Source organism: Dermochelys coriacea, chromosome 4 (assembly GCF_009764565.3).
Source record: "Dermochelys coriacea isolate rDerCor1 chromosome 4, rDerCor1.pri.v4, whole genome shotgun sequence".
NCBI classification, from domain to species: domain Eukaryota; kingdom Metazoa; phylum Chordata; order Testudines; family Dermochelyidae; genus Dermochelys; species Dermochelys coriacea.
The window spans coordinates 1800686-1819900 of NC_050071.1; the positions used below are offsets into that span (position 1 = coordinate 1800686).

At 45.7% G+C, this 19215-nt stretch overlaps 1 protein-coding gene across 1 annotated transcript in view; it reads right to left on the reverse strand.

Annotated features, from left to right (window-relative positions):
- The window catches only part of TNKS (tankyrase), a 267604-nt gene that overhangs the window by 200530 nt on the left and 47859 nt on the right, over nt 1–19215 (reverse strand). Inside the window, exon 3 of the mRNA XM_038398855.2 lies at nt 18501–18596. Coding sequence (XP_038254783.1) covers nt 18501–18596 — 96 coding nt within the window. The remainder of the gene's footprint in view (nt 1–18500; nt 18597–19215) is intronic.

Consider the following 19215-nt stretch of genomic DNA (forward strand, 5'->3'; position numbering starts at 1 on the left):
TCCATTATACCAAAGAATCTATTTGCCAATCTAACATGCACTCAGAATGCACACCAGATGGGACTGACAGAACATATAATACTGATCAACCTTTATGAAAAATTTTAATTCTTATAAAGAGATGCTAAATAATACATGCACCATCACTGGAGATTTCTCCCTCAGTGGTATCCATTGGGCTGGCTCTAGCCCCTCTTCTGCCGTATGCTCATGCACCAGTATAAGGGGCCCAGCCAGCCTGTAAGTGTTCTGACTCAACCAGCGGCACCTCCTCATGGTCATTTTTGGAATTAGCTCAATTTTCCAGCCAGAGCGCCCTCCGCAGGCTGGTGATCCGCCTTACCGCTGGCCCCAGTGTCCCTCCCGGACCTGATTGCCCTTGCCTGGTGGCTGCCCCCCAGCAGTACTCCCACTCCCTGCGTCTCCTCCCCGCAGGGAACCCTCACCCACTATCCCCATGTCGCCTCAGTTGTGGCTACTGCCAGTCACGTCTAGCCCCTGCACCCTGGGTGGACTGCAGTGTAAAAGCCAATCATCATAGGCAACAAGGGGTTTGGACTGGCTGCCTTTACCCACCTCAGACTGCCCCTCTGCAACCCCAATACCTATATGGGCCTGGACAGGCCCTGTAGCCTGGGGAGTTGCTGGCCTAGGGCTTCCCAGCTCCTGAGGCCTTTCCCCAGCCCTGCCTTACTCTAGATCCCCCAGTGAGTTCCCCTGCAGCCAGGCCTGTGTCTCTCTCCAGCCAGAGAGAGTCTGACAGAACTTCTGGCTCCCATCCTTTATAAGGGCCAGCTGGGCCCTGATTGGGGCATGGCCCAGCTGCGGCTACTTCCCCAACCAGCCCAGCTTCTAGCCCACAGCCCCAGCCCTCTCCAAGGGCTGTTTTAAGCCCCAAAGGAGAGGAGTGGGTGACCACCCCGCTACACAGCCCCACACCCTCTCAGTTCCTTCTTGCCAGCTAACTCTGACAGAGGGACAGGAGAGTGGGTCGTGGAATGGACATGAGCACCACATCTCAAAGTACAACAATTATAGAAAGGTTTGTAGCTGTTTTTTCTTCTTCTAGTGCTTGCTCATGTCCATTCCACATTAGGTGACTCCCAAGTAGTACCTAAGGAGATCGGCTCAGAGATCATGGACATGTGAATTGCAATACTGCTCTACCGAACTTGGCATAGTGGGAGGAGAGAGTATGCATCAACGACCAGGTCATTGCTCTGCAGATATCTCGAATCGGGACCTGGTCCAGAAACATTGCTGATGAAGCCTGAGCTCTCATAAAATGGGCTGCCAAGATGGTAGGCAGTGGGGCACCTGCCTGAGCTGAGGCCCTACTGGTTTGCTACTGACACAAAGAGCTGTGGGGACTTATGGAATGGCTTGGTTCTTCCAATGTAGAAGGCCAGGGCATGTCAAACATCCAGCATATGTAGACAATGCTCCTCTGTATTCTTGTGTGGTTTTTGGAAGAAAACCGGGAGGAAAATAGCCTGATTACTATGAAACTGCAAGACCACCTTTGGGAGGAATGCTAGGTGAGAGCACAGTTGAACCTTGTCCTTAAAGAACACCATATATGGGGGTTCTGACGTAAGAGCCTTGATCTCTGAGACCCTCCTGATCAAGGTAATCGCTACCAGAAAGGCAATCCTTCCAGGAGAGATGTGACAGAGGGCACGATGCCAGTGGCTCAAAGAGAGGGTCCGTGAGTCTTGACACGACCAGGTTTAGGTCCCATGGTGGAATGCATTTATGAATTTGATGATAAAGCCTCTCTAATCTCTTAAGGAAGCGAATGGACATCTCATGTGAGAGAACCAATCGACTGTCCACCGAAGATTAGAAAGCTGAAATTGCTGACAGATGCATCTTAAATCGATGAAGTGGCTAGTCCCTGTTTCAGATGCAGCAGGTATTCCAGCACAAACTGAAGGGGCTGATGAGAGGCCTTGTTGGGAAGACCACACCAATAAATGCTTCCACTTGGCTAGGTAAGTTGCTCTAGTAGTTGGTTGCCTACCACCTGGTGGACTTGTTCTGAATAGGCCAGTTCCATCAGATTCAACCCAGATCAACGTCTTGATGTCTAGTTGGCAAGCTGGTATCAAGTGGAATGCCCCTGGGGTCAGTCCTGGGGACGGTTTTGTTCAACATCCGGATGATGGGATGAATTGCACCCTCAGCAAGTTTGCAGATGACATTAAGATGGGGGAAGAGGTAGATATGCTGGAGGATAGGGACAGGGTCCAGAGTGACCTAGACAAATTGGAGGAATGGGCCAAAAGAAATCTGATGAGTTTCAACAAGTGCAGAGTCCTGCACTTAGGAAGGAAGAATCTCATGCACCCCTACAGGCTGGGGACCGACTGGCTAAGCATCAGTTCTGCAGAAAAGGACCTGGGGATTACAGTGGACGAGAAGCTGGACAGGAGTCAGCAGTGTGCCCTTGTTGCCAAGAAGGCCAATGGCATATTGGGCTGTATTAGTAGGAGCACTGCCAGCAGATTCAGGGAAGTGATTATTCTCCTCTATTCGGCACTGGTGAGGCCACACCTGGCGTACTGCATCCAGTTTTGGTCCCCCAACTGCAGAAGGGATGTGGTCAAATTGGAGACGGTCCAGCGGAGGGCAACGAAAATGATTGGGGGCTGGGGCACATGACTTACGAGAAGAAGTTGAGGGAACTGGGCTTATTTAGTCTGCAGAAGAGAAAAGTGAGGGGGGTTCCAAAGAAGATGGCGCTAGACTGTTCTCAGTGGTGGCAGACGACTGAACAAGAAGCAATGGTCTCAAGTTGCAGTGAGACTTTGCTATGTCTCGCTTGACTTTCAGAAGGACCTTGTGTATCAGAGGAATGGGGGGGAAACATGTAGAACAGGAGTTTTGGCCACAGGAGTAGAACGGCGTCAGAGAGAGCCCAGACTGCAGCCGCACAGTTATCAAAACTGCTGACATTTCCTATTCTGCTGGGTGCAAACAGGTATACATGGGGAAACCCCCACCTCTGGAAGATGGTTCTGGTTACTTCTGGATGAAGGGACCACTTGTGGTGAGGAGAGAAAGACCTGTTGAGGTGATCTGCCACAATGTTCTGGACTCCTGGGAGATGGGAAGCTTCAAGCTGGATAATGTTTTTCACTCAGAAGTCCCACAGGCAAATGGCCTCCTGACACTGGGTAAATGAATGCACTCCTTGTCTGTTAACGTAAAACATGGCTGCCGTTTTGTCCATGAGCACTCATTCAACTTTGACCGTGATCTGGAGTAGGAACACCTGGCATGCTAAGCAGATCACTCTGAGCTCTCTGATGTCCATGTGCAAAGAGAGCTCTTCCTGGGATCACAGGCCCAGAGTCCTGAGGTGCTCAAGGTAAGTCCCCCCAAAATAGATCAGATGCGTCCAAAATGAGGGATACTGAAGGGGTGTGGGGGGGGGTGGGGGGAGGGCGAGGGCTGAAGGGAATGCCTGCACCCCACTGATTTGGGGATACCTTCACCAGTAGAGGGAGACCGGGCCGGGACTGTAAGCACCGAGGTCCAAGTGATGGACTGTTTGATGAATACACAAAGGACCAGCCTCTCTTGACGGGGTCTGAGGCATAGTCTTGCGCACCATACCAAATAAGCACATGAGGCCATGTAACTCAAGAGTCTGAGGCAAAATCAGGCTGTCGTGACCGGATGGGCCTTGACCTTGGATATCAGCGCCAACATTGTCTGGAACTGAGACTCTGGGTAGAATCGAGCACTACCCCGATAAACTCTATCCTCTGGATGGGGACGAGAGTCTACTTTTTCTCATTTATCAATAGGCCCAGGGCACAGAAGGTAATCAAGGGCAGCATACCAGTCCCCTGGATCCAGGGAGGGAATGACAGAGCCCAGAGACACCATGCAGAACCTCAGCTTCTTGAGATAACAGTTGAGGAGACGCAGGTCTAGGATCAGTGAAAAACCCCCTTTGGCCTTCAGGATTAGGAGATAGCAGGTTCTTTCCCTTTCAGGTTCTGAGGCACCTCCTCCACAGCCTCTACCTTCAGGAAGGCTTGCATCTCCTGGACTAGAAGTTGCTCATGAGAAGGGTCCCTGAAGAGGGATGGGATGGGGGGAGGGGAGAGAGAAAACTAAAGGTGATGAAGAACCACGCCAGGCTGAAGTAGAAGAGTTGGCCTGAAAACAAAGGGGGGAGGGGATCCAGTATGGGAACTGATATAATGCCCTCAGGTGCCACTTCAAAAGTTCTGCTGGGGGACTCCCGGATATCTGTGCAATCCCAGTAGTGTGGTTGAGGTGGAAGGGGGGGCTGTTGTCTACACTTATAATCTCTGCTCCATTTTTTAAACAGGTCTTGGTGAGGTGAGAGAGCCAAGAAGCAGGCTAGCTTCTGAGGTCTGAAATGTTTCCTTGAAGGTGCCGGGAAATAAATGCCCAGGTATCTCATGGTAGCCCTGGAATCTTTCAGACCATGGAACTTTGAATCCGTCTGCTCAGAAAAGAGGGAGGTTTCCTCGAAGGGAAGATCTTGGATGGACTGCTGAACCTCTGGAGACAGCCCTAAGGATTGGAGCCAAGCACCTTTCTAATGACCACAGCAGATACCATTGTTCCGGCCACCATGTCAGCTGTGTCTACAGCTGTCTGGAGGGAGGACCTGGCTATGGTCTTCCCTTCTTCCATCAGAATGAACTCTTGCCTGGACTCCTGTAGTAAAGAGTCCTTAAACTTTGCCATGAAGTTATAATCATACCTCCCAAGCTTGCTGGTTGGAGATGCGAAGCTGTAACCCACCAGCAGAATAAATCTTTCTGCCAAACAGGTCTAGCTTTTTTGAGTCCTTTTGCTTGGGGGTCACGCCTTGCAGCCCTTGCTTGTCTCTTTCATTGGCCGCCTTGTCTATCTCTTTCATTGGGAGGGGGGTGGGAATATAGGTATTGATACCTCTTGGCAAGAACACAGTGAGCTGTAGCTCATGAAAGCTTATGCTCTAATAAATTTGTTAGTCTCTAACGTGCCACAAGTACTCCTTTTCTTTTTGCGAGTACTACTTCTCAACTCTTTTTGAGGGGTATGGCCACCTTTGACAGTGCCACTGCAGCCAAAATGTCAATCAGGCTGTGTGAGGACTCTAAGCACCTACACCTCTAGTCCCAGGTTAGAAGTCACCCTTCTGGTGGACTCTAAAATTGTCCTGCTGCACCAAGCTGCTCGGTCCCAAGACAGCTTCCTCTTAGGAGAAGGCGGCCTGCACCGGCAGAAGGCCTTCCTCTTCTTCTGCACCGACCGCAGAATATGAATGGCTGGAAGGCAGTCCCAGTGGAAAACCCATGGATTCCAATACAGCCATTAGACCTGCATCGGCCATTGTCCTCCAGGCCAGGCACGGGGGGGGGGGGGGGGGGGGGGGAGTGGCAACCACATCAAGATCCATCAGGAGGTAGGTCAGGTACTAGTGACAGGTCCTTGATTGGGTGCAGGGCTCCACCTCCAATTCCAAGGACAAGTCAACCTGAGGAGACCATGAAGGACAGTACCCTTCACGGCTGCCAGCTGGTGCCAAGGGTGCAGGGTTTGGTGCTGGACAGGGGAAGTTTTCGCCAACATCAACAGGGCCAGTTTCCCTCCGGTCGGTACCAGAGGACCTGGTGCAGATAAGACCTCAGGGTAAACCATGAGCCCTTCTGCTTGACTATCCTCAACGGTGTCGGCGGACTCTGTCCCAGCAGGGTCGGCGGTACTGGGACAGTAACTCAGGTCGCTGGCCGTCAGAAAGGCCTCTAGATGTGGACGGCACCGCACTCCCGGTGGTGCCACGATGTCCCCCCGCTGTCAACGGTTGGTCCTGCACTGGACTCAATGGCACCTACAAGCAGGGTAGAGTCAACGGTGCTGCTTACAGAGCGGTGCTAGAGGAGGGGGCCCAATGCGGTCGCACATCCACCAGCACTTCCTTTGCTTGTCCTTGCTCGTTCCAGCAAAGCATCCTCCACAGAACCACTGACTGAAAACTTTGCCGAAACAAGAGAAGTTGTTCAGAGACGTCAAGGGGATAAGAATTGAGAGGATGTGGGGCCAGTCAGGCTCCTTAAACTAGCGCATGAGTATACGGCACCAGAGGGCACTAGAGCCAGCCTGATCGATACCACAGAGGGAAAAAAATCTCTGGCAACGGTGCACATGGCATGCACACACCTAACATGGAATGGACATGAGCAAGCACTCGAAGAAAATGTAAAATGTATCCCGTCCTCCTGAAGCTTGTTACTTAAAATGAAAGAGTCAGTTAGGATGTGCACAAAGTCCTTCTCTACTCTCCAAGCCTCAGTAAATTATTTGCAGTAAAATATCTAGCAGATTTTGCCCTTTTTTCTAATAGTAAATTATCCATTGATGGGATTTCTGGGTACAAATGTGTACATTTTATGTAAACGTATCTCAGCCTATAGGCTGGTGTGAACTACTTGTTTACACTAAGAAGATAACACACAATGTCATTGTTTCTGCTCCCTGAGTGATTGACAAACATTTATAAATAAAAGACTCAAAGATGATTTCAGAACGGCTGCACGAACACTTGGTGCGAATCTTCATATGAAGATTTATGTACATTCTTTGAAACAAAAACCAAAAAAGTCACTCCTATGAGTGTTCCTAGAAAGCTAACAACAAAGGAATCAAATGCCAAAATAAACTAAAGGCTATCATATAAATTCTCATTAACACTTTTCTGTAGCGTTAGCCCAGCTCACCAATACAAATCTACCTACCCTAACACAACATCTTTTTAAAAATAGTTGAGGGTGAGAAAGCTGAATATATGATTTGAGCAACACTTTTCTTTTTAAAAAAAGTGGTATTTTTATTTCCCCTAATAAGTAGGAAGATCATTATCCTTGTTCTAACTTGGAAAGCGGATCAGTTCATGAACAAGAAATTAGTTTTCCCTAATATTCCTTTTATCTGGGGAAAGGGTCTAAGGTATTCAGGTTTGGGATTTTCATTTCTAGGGGAACCCTCACCTATCAAAGAGCATACTTTCCACTCACTGCATATTTAACTCCCATTAATAGTTTTGGAAGTTGCACAAATGCACTGATGGGCAATTCATATGTAAGAAGCAACTCAGAATAGCAAACAGTAGAGTAGGAGAAGTGAAGCTCATAACACCAGCAACTTTAACTGAGAAAATTCACTATTCATTTTAATTATATGACAGCATACAAGAAAAATAAAAACATTAACATTTAAAATGGAAATAGGTAGAACAATGCAATAATTAGAGGCTGTTACTTATTGGACTTGTATTGCAATACATCGCCCAGAAGTCCCATTCATTATTAAGGCCCATTGTGTTAGGAACTGTACAAACACTGATTAAAAGTCAGTCCCTACCCCAAGAGTTGTTAATCTAAAAACAGGTTAGCAATTTAAGGAAGAGGTAACTAGAAAGCTTCTTTAAAAGGCTGCAGGATGTGTATAACCTTACCAGTTCTTTAGACATGGGTATTTAATTTTTATAGCAAAACTGATGTAAAGACAATACAGAAATTTTAGCCCAAAAGGAAGATGTTTGTTGCAGGGTAGGTACGTCGTCCTGGGTGCCGGGTCTCATATGGTGAGAAAGAAAAAAAAAACTGCATAGCAGCCAGTTAGGTTCCTGTATCATGACCCTGACTATAAAGCATGGTAGTGCAGCCTAGTGGCCAGAGTCAATAAAGCGGCCCTTCCACTCAGGGCAGCATGGCCTAATGGACGGAGTCAGTAAAACTAAACCCACCTCTGTGGGATTGCATGGCTCATTAACCCAATGGGGAAATGGGGACGCAACTTAGGGGTGTGTGGCGCCCAGGGTAGGAGATCGGGCCCTCCCTGCTCCTGCGAGTCTAAGCCAAGGGACCTGGCAATGGTGGGGGTGCTCACCACCAAGTAAGCGGGATCCTCCTGTGATACGCTGATTGCTCCCCAGTTCACTCACTGGGAAAAGTCTAAGTCCCATGGGCTGCTTCCTACCCTTTCTCCCTCGGCGATGCTCCACGGTTCCCCAGGGTCTCTGGGGGTCCTCAAGTGGCATAGCTCCTGCTGGCCACAGTCCCTTTCCAGGCTCATCAGGTAGCTGGAGTCCGCCTAGGACCTCTGTGGCCATAGCTCTGTAATCAGGGCCCTGTAGCAGCTCCCTGGAGAGAGCCTGCAGTCTACATCCTCCCACTCAGCAGCCTGCCCAGACTGAGTTGGGCTGCTTCCTTTATATTTTGCCTCAAGGCTGAGCATGCTCAGCAGAGGTCAGAAGGGTGGGGCTTCCTCAGCCTGCAAAGCACAGTTAACCTTTTTTGTGACTGGGTGCAAGGTACGTACACCCCATCACAATGATTAAAACCCTTCTTACAGTCAGCTTGGTGGAACAGTTAGAGATGGCTGTACTTTGCTAAGAAAGGCACAGGAGTTTAAAAAAACTGAGATAATTAACCACTGGCATGAAATGCTTGTGTCATGCAGGGATGACTTGGTTACTTGCAGAAGGAAGGGAAGCTTGTTTTCTGAGTGTAGGTATCAGAACATATTTCCCCCCTCTGGATGAATATACAATTATTTCAGGAGCGAAACTGGGTGTTTATTAACTGAGTTAGAGAAATTAAATTATAGACTTAGTTTCAATTTTAGAGAACATTTTTAGAATGCAATTTCCATCATAAAACTGGTCCCTCATTTGCATTGTGTCGTCTTTGTACACATTTGAAGAATGTATTAGAGAAGCTAGAAGTCTTCCCCGAAGGCTTTGCATTATATACGCTTCCCCCAGGAAGAAAGACGGGGTGGTAAATAAATTTTCCTAGTCTGGAAGATGAAGAAAATGGAATCACTGTGAATTTGACAATTGCCGCCACTGTGCTTAATATTGCTGGAAATGCACTCTACGTGGAAAGAAGTATGAAACTCCATTGAGCTAATGTAAGTTTTTTCTTCTTTCATAAATCTGTCTGAAGTATTTCTTTTATGACTTAGACAGTGTATTGATGACTTCTCTATTCACTTTTTCTCTTTAAATTTGTAGTTCACAAAAGTTCACCACTGAAGTTTATTCCCAAAGCACGTATAAATGCACAAAATTCATTGGGTAAATAAATGAGCTTTGTAAGAGTAATCTCAGTCTCAAACTATGCAGCAGTGACCATATTACACACATGGACACTTAAACCCTACATGAATAACAGCAATAAATCAACATTGCTTTAATAAGTGAGTTCTCTAAAGGTACAAGCATAATGAAGGCTTGGATGAGTTTTCATATACACTCGTCATAGGGTACGTCAACAGTACGAAATTATTTCAAAATTATTCTATTTGTATTTTTCGGAAGCAATTTTATACATTTGTTCTTGTCTGTCCCCACTAAAGCACGTGAATTTGGCAGAGTGCGTCCACAGTACCAAGGATAGCATCGAATGTCAGAGCGGTACACTGTGGGTAGCTATCCACAGTTCCCGCAGTCCCCGCCGCCACTGGAATTCTGGGTTAAGCTCCTAGTGCATGATGGGGCAAAACATCTTGCAAGTGTTTCTGGGTGCGTGTCATCAGTTGCTTCTCCCTCCGTGAAAAGCTACGGCAGACAATCGTTTGTGCCTTTTCGGCATTGCAGACGCCATACTGCTTTCGGCAGATGGTACAGTTACGGTGCACCGCTTCTCTCCTGGTACTATGAATCACCTAGCATTTCCTCTCGTCTTCTATCTACCTCTTTCTCTCCTCATCAACTGCTTCCGCTGCCAACTCTGCCTCAGCCATCGTGAACCGAGCAGCAACAGCTTCCACTGCCAACTCTGCTCTCCGCTCTTGCCATGCTAACATGGAGAAGCTCGGTGTCTGTCCTGGGCTCACGCCTCCGTGGAATGCTACAGAAGACAGCCATTTCCCACCTTTTTTTTGCTATCGTGAACCGAACAGCACCTCTTCCAACTGGCCTCTGTCTGCTCTCTACGTTTCGGCCATTTGTCCAGGATTACCTGTGCAGGCACCATAGCAGATTCTCCGCTGCAGTTCTGACCATTGTAAATACCTCGCACATTATCTGGCAGTAGGTGCAGTACCTGCAAAAACTGAGCGAGGAACGCGACGACAGCGCGATTACTATACTGATGAAGACATGGACACAGACATTACTAGAAGCATGGCATTGTGGCGTTGGGCCAGGTTCATGCCATGGAATGCCGATTATGGGCCCGGGAAACAAGCACAGACTGGTGGGATCACATAGTGTTGCGAGAGTATGAGATGATTCTCAGTGGCTGAAACTTTCGTATGAGTAGGGCAACTTTCACGGAACTTTGTGACTTCTGTCCCCGCCCTGAAGCACAAAAACACCAAAATGAGAGCAGCCTCACAGTTGAGAAGCGAGTGGCGATACCCTGTGGAAGCTTGCAACACCTGACAGCTACCAGTCAGTCGGGAATCAGTTTGGAGTGGGCAATCTACTGTGGGGGCTGCTCTGATCCAACTTTTGGCTAACTCAAAAATAAGGAAATTACTTAGGGAAGTGGATTGGACTGAAGAACTTATGGATCTAAAGCAGAGGAGGCCTGGGATTACTTTAAATGAAAGCTGCAAAAGCTATCGGAAGCCTGCATCCCAAGAAAGGGGAAAAAAATTCATAGGCAGGATTGTAGACCAAGCTGGATGAGCAAGCATCTCAGAGAGGTGATTAAGAAAAAGCATAAAGCATACAGGAAGGTGGAGGGATCAGCAAGGAAAGCTACCTTATGAGGTCAGAACATGTAGGGATAAAGTGAGGACAGGCTAAAGTCAAGTAGAGTTGGACCTTGCAAAGGGAATTAAAACCAATAGTAAAAGGTTCTATAGCCATATAATAAAAAGAAAACTAAGGAAGTGGGACCGCTAACACTGAGGATTGAGTGGAGGAATAAGGATAATCTAGGCATGGTCCAATATCTAGGACACTTTGCCTCAGTCTTTAATAAGGCTAAAGAGGATCTTAGGGATAATGGTAGCATGACAAATGGGAATGAGGATATGGAGGTAGAAACGAAACTCAAACAGCTTAATGGGACTAAATCGGAGGGCCCAGATAATCTTTCATCCAAGAATATTAAGGAATTGGCACCTGAAATTGCAAGCCCATTAGCAAAAATTTTAATAAATCTGTAAAACTCAGGGGTTGTACTGTATGATTGGAGAATTGCTAACATAGTTCCTATTTTAAGAAAGGGAAAAAAAGTGATCCAGGTAACTACAAGCCTGTTAGTTTGACATCTGTGGTATGCAAGGTCCTGGAAAAAATTTTGAAGGAGAAAGTAGTTAAGGACATTGAAGTCAATGGTAAATGGGACAAAATACAGCATGGTTTTACAAAAGATAGATCGTGCCAAACCAACCTGATCTACTTCTTTGAGAAAGTAACAGATTTTTTTGACAAAGGAAACGCAGTGGATCTAATTTACCTAGATTTTCAGTAAGGCATTTGATACTATGTCACATGGGGATTATTAGTTAAATGGAAAACATGGGGATCAATATGAACATTGAAAGGTGGATAAGGAATTGGTTAACAGGGAGACTACAGCGGGTCCTACTGAAAGGTGAACTGTCTGGCTGCAGGGAGGTTACCAGTGGAGTTCCTCAAGGATCAGTTTTTGGGACTAATCTTTATTTCGTCTTTTTATTACTGACCTCGGCACAAAAAGTGGGGAGTGTGCTAATAAAGTTTGCGGACGATCAAAGCTGGAGGTATTGCCAATTTAGAGAAGTACTGGGATATCATACAGCACGATCTGGATGACCTGTAAACTGGAATAATAGTATTAGATGAAATTTAATAGCGAGAAGTACAAGGTTATGCATTTAGGGATTAATAAGAATTTTAGTTATAAGCTGGGGACGCATCAATTAGAAGTAACAGAGGAGGAGAAGGACCTTGGAGTATTGGTTGACTATGAGCTGCCAATGTTGATATGGCTGTGAAAAAAGATAATGCGGTCTTGGGATGCATCAGGAGAGGTATTTCCAGTAGGGATAAGGAGTGGTTTTAGTACCATATACAAGGCACTGGTGAGACCTCATCTGGAATACTGTGTGCAGTTCTGGTTCCTATGTTTAAGGATGAATTCAAACTGGAACAGGTACAGAGAAGGGCTACTAGGATGATCCGAGGAATCTTGTCTTATGAAAGGAGACTCAAGGAGCTTGGCTTGTTTAGCCTAACTAAAAGAAGGTTGAGGGGAGATATGATTGCTCTCTATAATATATCAGAGGGATAAATACAGGAGAGGGAGAGGAATTATTTAAACTCAGTACCAATGTGGACACAAGAACAAATGGATATAAACTGGTCATTGGGAAGTTTAGACTTGAAATTAGATAATGTTTCTAACCATCAGAGGAGTGAAGTTTTAGAATAGCCTTCCAAGGAAGCATGTGGGCGCAAAGATCTATCTGGCTTTAAAATTAAACTCGATAAGTTTATGGAGAAGATGGTAGGATGGGATAACATGATTTTGGTAATTAACTGATCTTTAAATATTCATGATAAATAGGCCTAATGGCCTGTGATCAGATGTTAGATGGGGTGGGATCTGAGTTACCCAGGAAAGAATTTTCTGTAGTATCTGGCTGGTGAATCTTGCCCATATGCTCAGGGTTTAGCTGATCGCCATATTTGGGGTCGGGAAGAAATTTTCCTCCAGGACAGATTGGAAGAGGCCCTGGAGGTTTTTTGCCTCTCTCTGTAGCATGGGGCACGGGTCACTTGCTGGAGGATTCTCTGCTCCTTGAAGTCTTTAAACCACGATTTGAGGACTTCAATAGCTCAGACATAGGTGAGGTTTTTCGCAGGAGTGGGTGGGTGAGATTCTGTGGCCTGCATTGTGCAGGAGGTCGGACTAGATGATCATAAATGTCCCTTCTCACCTTAGTATCTATGAATCTAAGTAGCTAACACAATCATTGACCAGCTGCTATCAAGGGTAGTGACTTTGGGAAATGTGCCGACCATTGTGGATGGCTTAATGCGCTGGGGTTCCCCAACTGCGGCAGGGCGCTAGACGGAACGCATAATCCCTATCTTGACCCCGGAACACCAGAGCGGCCAGTATGTAAACTGCAAAGGGTATTTTTCAATGGTGCTGCAAACACTGGTGGATCACAAGGGATGTTTCACCGACATCAACATTGGATAGCCGGGAAGGTACATGACGCTCGTATCTTCAGGAACTCTGGTCTCTTTGAACAGCTGCAGGAAGGGACTTACTTCCCAGACCAGAAAATTACTGTTGGGGATGTTGAAATGCCTATAGTTATCCTCAGGGACCCAGCCTACCCCTTAATGCCAGGCTCATACAAGCACTCTGGACAGTAGTAAGGAGCAGTTTAACTATAGGCTGAGCAAGTGCAGAATGGTGGTAAATGTGCTTTTGGACGTTTGGAAGTGCACTGGCACTGTTTACTGACTCGGGTAGACCTCAGCACAACCAATATTCCAATTTTAATTGCTGCTTGTTGTGTGCTCCACAATATCTGTGAGAGTAAGGGGGAAGACATTAATGGTAGGGTGGGAGGTTGAGGAACTCGTCTGGTGGGCATTTCACACAGCCAGACAACAGGACGATTAGAAGAGCGCAAGCAGCGCGCGCTGCCATCAGAGAAGCTTTAAAAGCCAGTTTCATGACTGGCCAGGGTACGGTGTGACAGTTGTGTTTGTTTCTCTTGAAGTTACCCGCCCCCTTCATATTATATATATGGAAGGAAATAAAGTCACAGTTGTTTAAAAATGGTTCTTTATTATTTGTTGCACAACACATTGAGAGAAATCAGAAGGCAGACCAGGGACGGGGGGGGTATTGGGTTCCGGGAGTGGAGGAGGAGGGAAGGACAAGTCCGGAAACCAAATCAAAATTTCGGATATACCATTTTTCTGCTGCTTGTGCAATCATCCGGGGTTGAGTGTGTGGGTCTCCGTAGCCTCCCCCCACTGTGCTCTTGGGCATCTGAGTGAGGAGGTTATGGAACTTGGAGCAGGGAGGGCAGTTATAAAGGGGCTGCCTGTGGTCTACTGTCTTTTCCGCATTAGATCCACCGTACAGCGGAGCATGTCAGTTTGCTCACCCATGAGCTTGACCATAGCATCCTACCTGCTCTCATCACGCGCGTCCCTCTTCTCTTAGTGTTCATTTAATGCTTTACAGGACTCTGCAATTGTTTGCCTCCACACATACAGCTGGGCCCAATCAGTGCGGGAAGACTGCATGAGCTTGGCGAACATGTAGTCCTGAGTTCGTTTTTTCCACCTTCTAATCTGGACCAGCCTCTGGGACAGAGTAGATAGGAGCCATGTTGAAACATTTGCACCTGTGGGAGGAGAAAAAGGGAGGGTAGTATTTTAAAAAGATACATTTTAGAGAACAAAGGGGACACTTTCTCAGTGGAACAAGCAATTCATAAAAAAGAAAAGGAGTACTTGTGGCACCTTGGAGACTAAAATTTATTTGAGCATAAGCTTTCGTGAGCTACAGCTCACTTCATCGGATGCAGTGAGCTGTAGCTCACGAAAGCTTATGCTCAAATAAATTTGTTAGTCTCCAAGGTGCCACAAGTACTCCTTTTCTTTTTGCGAACACAGAATAATACGGCTGCTACTCTGAAACCAAGCAATTCATAGTACACAGCACATGTTCTTTCTGTACCTCTTATACTGCATTGTGCAGGATTTTGCCTCTTATACTGCAGTGCCTGACACTCTGGTGTGAGTAAGCCATCACGCGCGGCTAGGCAACAGAATTCAGCTTGAAGGCAGACATGGTAAGCCCTAGGGGCATGCGGGGTTCTACTTCTTCTGCATTCATTTCAATGCTTTCAAATTGCCAGGCCCCCTTCCTCATAGCAAGCAATGCCTGGTGGTTTGCCATACCAAAGGAGGGCCTGTAGGCTCTCTGGGATGATCGCTTCACACAACACCCCCCACCCCCACCTATCGTGTGGCTCTGATGAGGCTCTGAGCAGGGATGAGCCCTTTAAACTAAATGCGAACAACCCAGCGCGGCTGGGTTTTCCCCCACCCCCCGCAGCTCCGATCAGGTTCTCACTCACCAGAAGTGTCTTCTCCAGGGTCATGGTCCAGGAGCCTGCATTGGGAGTGGGGGGAGGCTGTTGGCTCCAGCGTTAAGAATAGTTCCTGGCTAGGGGGGAAAATGGATTCTCCACTTGCCGCCTGTGCACTGTCGTCCTCTTCGTCCTCCAATAACTCATCCTCCTTGCTCCGTGCAACTCCCTCCTTGCAGGTGTCCACGGACAATGGTGCAGTAGTGGCGGCGTCACCCCCACATTATTGCATGTAGTTCATGGTAGAAGCGACATGTATGGGGCTGCGACCCAGCGTGCCCATTCGCCTCCCTGGCTTTTTGGTACACTCGCCTGAGCTCCTTGATTTTTGTACAACACTGCTCTGTGTCCCTGGAGGACCCTCTTTCCATCATGGCCCTGGAGATTTTAGCATACGTATTTGCGTTTCTTTTTTTGGAATGTAGTTCTGCCATAACAGAGGTGTCTCCCCAACATGCAATGAGATCCAGTACCTCCCGTTTGGCCCATGCTGGAGCTCGTCTGTGAATCCAGGACCACGTGGTCTCTTGTGATGGTGGACTCTGCATGGTCGACTGTGATGGTGGACTGTGCTGATGGTGACCAAACAGGAAATGAAATTCAAAAGTTCCTGGGGTTTTTACTGCCTACCTGGCTAGTGCATCAGAGTTGAGAGTGTTGTCCAGAGCGGTCACAAGGGAGCATTCTGGGATAGCTCCCTGAAGCGAATAATGTTGAATTGCGTCCACAGTACCTGTAACCCGGAACTGAAATCTCAATTTTAGTGCTACTCCACTTGCCGAGGTGGAGTACAGAAATCGGATTAAAGAACCCTTTAAATCAAAAAAACCGGTTTGGTCATGTGGATGGAATCAGTTTTATTTCATAGAATATTAGAGTTGGAAGGGACCTCAGGGAGGTCATCTAGTCCAACCCCTTGCTCAAAGCAGGACCAATCCCCAATTTTTGCCCCAGATCCCTAAATGGCCCCCTCAAGGTTTGAACTCCCAACCCTGGGTTTAGCAGGCCAATGCTCAAACCACTGAGCTACCCCTCTCTCCCCCCCCAATTAACTCGGCTAATTCCAAAATAACTGCAAACTATACACCAGGCCCGAGTCAACTCTGCTCCCATTAAAGTCAGGAGGAGTTTTATCATTGTCTTTAAGAGGAGCAATGTCAGTCAAACATTGAGCACCTCCAAAAATATCACCATGCAACATACAAATACTGTAAATGAAGTATAATCTAGTACTCATTTCACTAAACAATACCTTCTAAAACACTTACATCTGATCTCAGAGAGAATGCTACTGCCAAAGGCTATTGTGAAGCTCGAGCCACCAAAATTCTGTCAAATCCCTTTAAGTCAGTGGACAAAGGAGAGCCCCTAAAGATGTAGCACACTGGAAATACATGAGAAAGAAGTTTAACAGAGAAGATATGCAGATGAATAGTCTCCACAAAACAAAGTCATTAATAAGAAGTTCTGATTTAGGTGGATTCCAGCTACAACATTTTTAAACCTATTAATTCTTTTGTATGCCAGCTGAAGGGTGATGTGTTTCCAATGTATACAGCTAGGGCACAGATGCACAATGCATAATCGAAGGGCCAAAATATAGCCAAGAGCCACCTTCAGGACAAAGCTGAGGAACTGCAAGCTCTCACCGCTAATGAGAGTAAACAAAACACTCATTTTATTAATCTAAAAAGGAAGAATATAAGCAAATTTGGTTCTATTTATATTTGAAGTTTATATGTAGCTTCGGTGCAGACCTTTAGCTTCCATCAATTTGTCAAGGTATCCCTCAGTGCAACAATTGGGCACTCCTGTGCTAGGAGATAAGGAAGAACAATTGCAAGCTCCATACTGCAAACTATGCTTACCCCAGGGAGAGTCTACAGCCTTCCAGAATGCCACTTCCAGCCCATACACACTTGCTACAACAGACTGTTCTCTTTTTCCAAAGGCACATGGGCCTGATCCAATGCCCACTGAAATCTGCAAAAAGATCCCCATGTACTTAAAATGGCTAATGGGGCATGTCATAGTGAGGTCACCTTTGCAAAAGCTCTTCCTAAATTTATTGCTGACGCCTGAGGTTGATCTTAGGGAGAGCCTGAAAAGATGGCATGAATCAGTGGCCCCAAAGCAGAAAATTTTCAGTGTTGCTTGGAATTAAATTTTTCATTCACATTAATCCCTTCCTAGGTAGTTTATTTTAAAGTTGCCTTGATTCCCACATATTTCCTTCCTGCATGCAGTGTCTGTACTACCTTACCTTTTATTAACTGACAAAAATCAGATGAACCTGATTAGCACAGTTATCATTAATGTTAACACTACAGGAGTCTCTTTAAATTTGAGGCACAGTAATTAAACTAGGTCATGTGTTTAAAGAGCTTTGTTCCACAAACACACTCAGTTCACTTCAGATCAGATAATGTATAACAGTGTACTGGGAGAAAAAAAGAAAGGGGGGAAATATGTTTACTGACCGAATGTGACGGGAGCTGTATTCTCCCTTCTTAAACATAAACATGCAGAGGGAGAGATGTGTTTTGTATTAGCATATCAACTACACATTAACTGGTCAATACAAAGGAGGAGGGAAGAGTGCAAAGACAAATAAAACACTAGGGAAAAAAATAGCTAGTTGTTGACAATGAGGGTCAACTGCTGAATCTCATCCCCAGCCTAATTATGCTTTTATAGCCACATTTATCTCCTAACGTCTATTTCCTAAAAAATCACTTAAAACAAACCAGCACAAAATGTATATGAACTCTGGACATATAACTCTTCCATAGGATACTAATTTTTAATGTTCATTGATATTTTAAAGTAATTAATAAATATTATATATAAAAATACAGGTATATAAAAACATTACATTCGTAAAAAATAATGTGCAAAGCATTCTTTAATGGTTAGGTAAATAGCCCACAGAATTCAGTGTCACCCATCATTTATATCTAAATGGCTAATGATGAGGAGGAAGTAGAGCAGCACACAAATCCACAGCAAATATTGATTTAAGCTATAAGATAGTAGGTTACCTTTCTGATCACAGTTACTATTACAGTAATACAAACGTCCTTGATTGTTTTAAGACCTTCACTGTTGAGTAATTGACACTTTTTTTTTTTTTTTTTTTGCAGGGGATGGAGGCTGCAATTCAACCCATATGAAGGCTAGTGATAAAAATGCAATGAATAATGTTTTCTAATTACGTAATTCTCTCAAATAAGTGAAATAAGCAATTCAAACCTCTGGAAGCATGGCAATTAATGGCAGTTATATCAACTCAATAAGGAACCTGAAAATGACACACACATTTTTGCTGCTTTTATGCTGAAGAGGTATATACACAATGAACTATAGAAGACAATTCAATAGAAACTTATGTCTCTTACCTGTGAGTACAGCTTTTGCTGAAGGATCTGCCAGGTCCAATGCTGATTTCCCATCAGTGTTCCGAATGTTTGGATCAGCTCCGTGCTGCAGCAGCACTGTGCAGGGAAAGCAGAAACAATATCTTACCTCAGGGATACACAGATTATTTACTGGTAAGGGTCTCCTCGGCATGGTGTAGGCATAAACACACATTGCACAATTCCCCCCTCCTTTAAAAAAAAAAAAAAAAAAAAAAAAAAAAACACTGCAGCAAAGGATCCTCTCGAGTAAAGCTAAGTTGACAACTTAAGATATAGTAAAGATCACATGACTTAGCCTCATAATCATGAAACCTGAATATTTTTCAATATACAGTTTTGGTTCCCTGCAGGCAGCTATCTGGGAACCCGTGTTCACACTGACTCATACTGTGAAATATGCTAACTGTGGAACCTGCTCTGTCTTTACTACCGCTGTTGCTGCTGCTGCTCCTTTTACTGCTGAATATCCAGATCCTTCTATCTCAGAACAGTAGTAATGCTCAAGTCTTTTAGTGGCTCACCATTTACAGAGAAACCTTACCACAACATACCCTCTGTGTCCAAGAAATGTAAGTAGGGTAATCTGTGCTATTCCGGTACCCTGCAATCTGGATGCTCAGAAGTTACTACCCTCCACAATATTTTTTTCTACTGAAACTATTGAGACAAAAATTCAATTACATAAAAATATCTG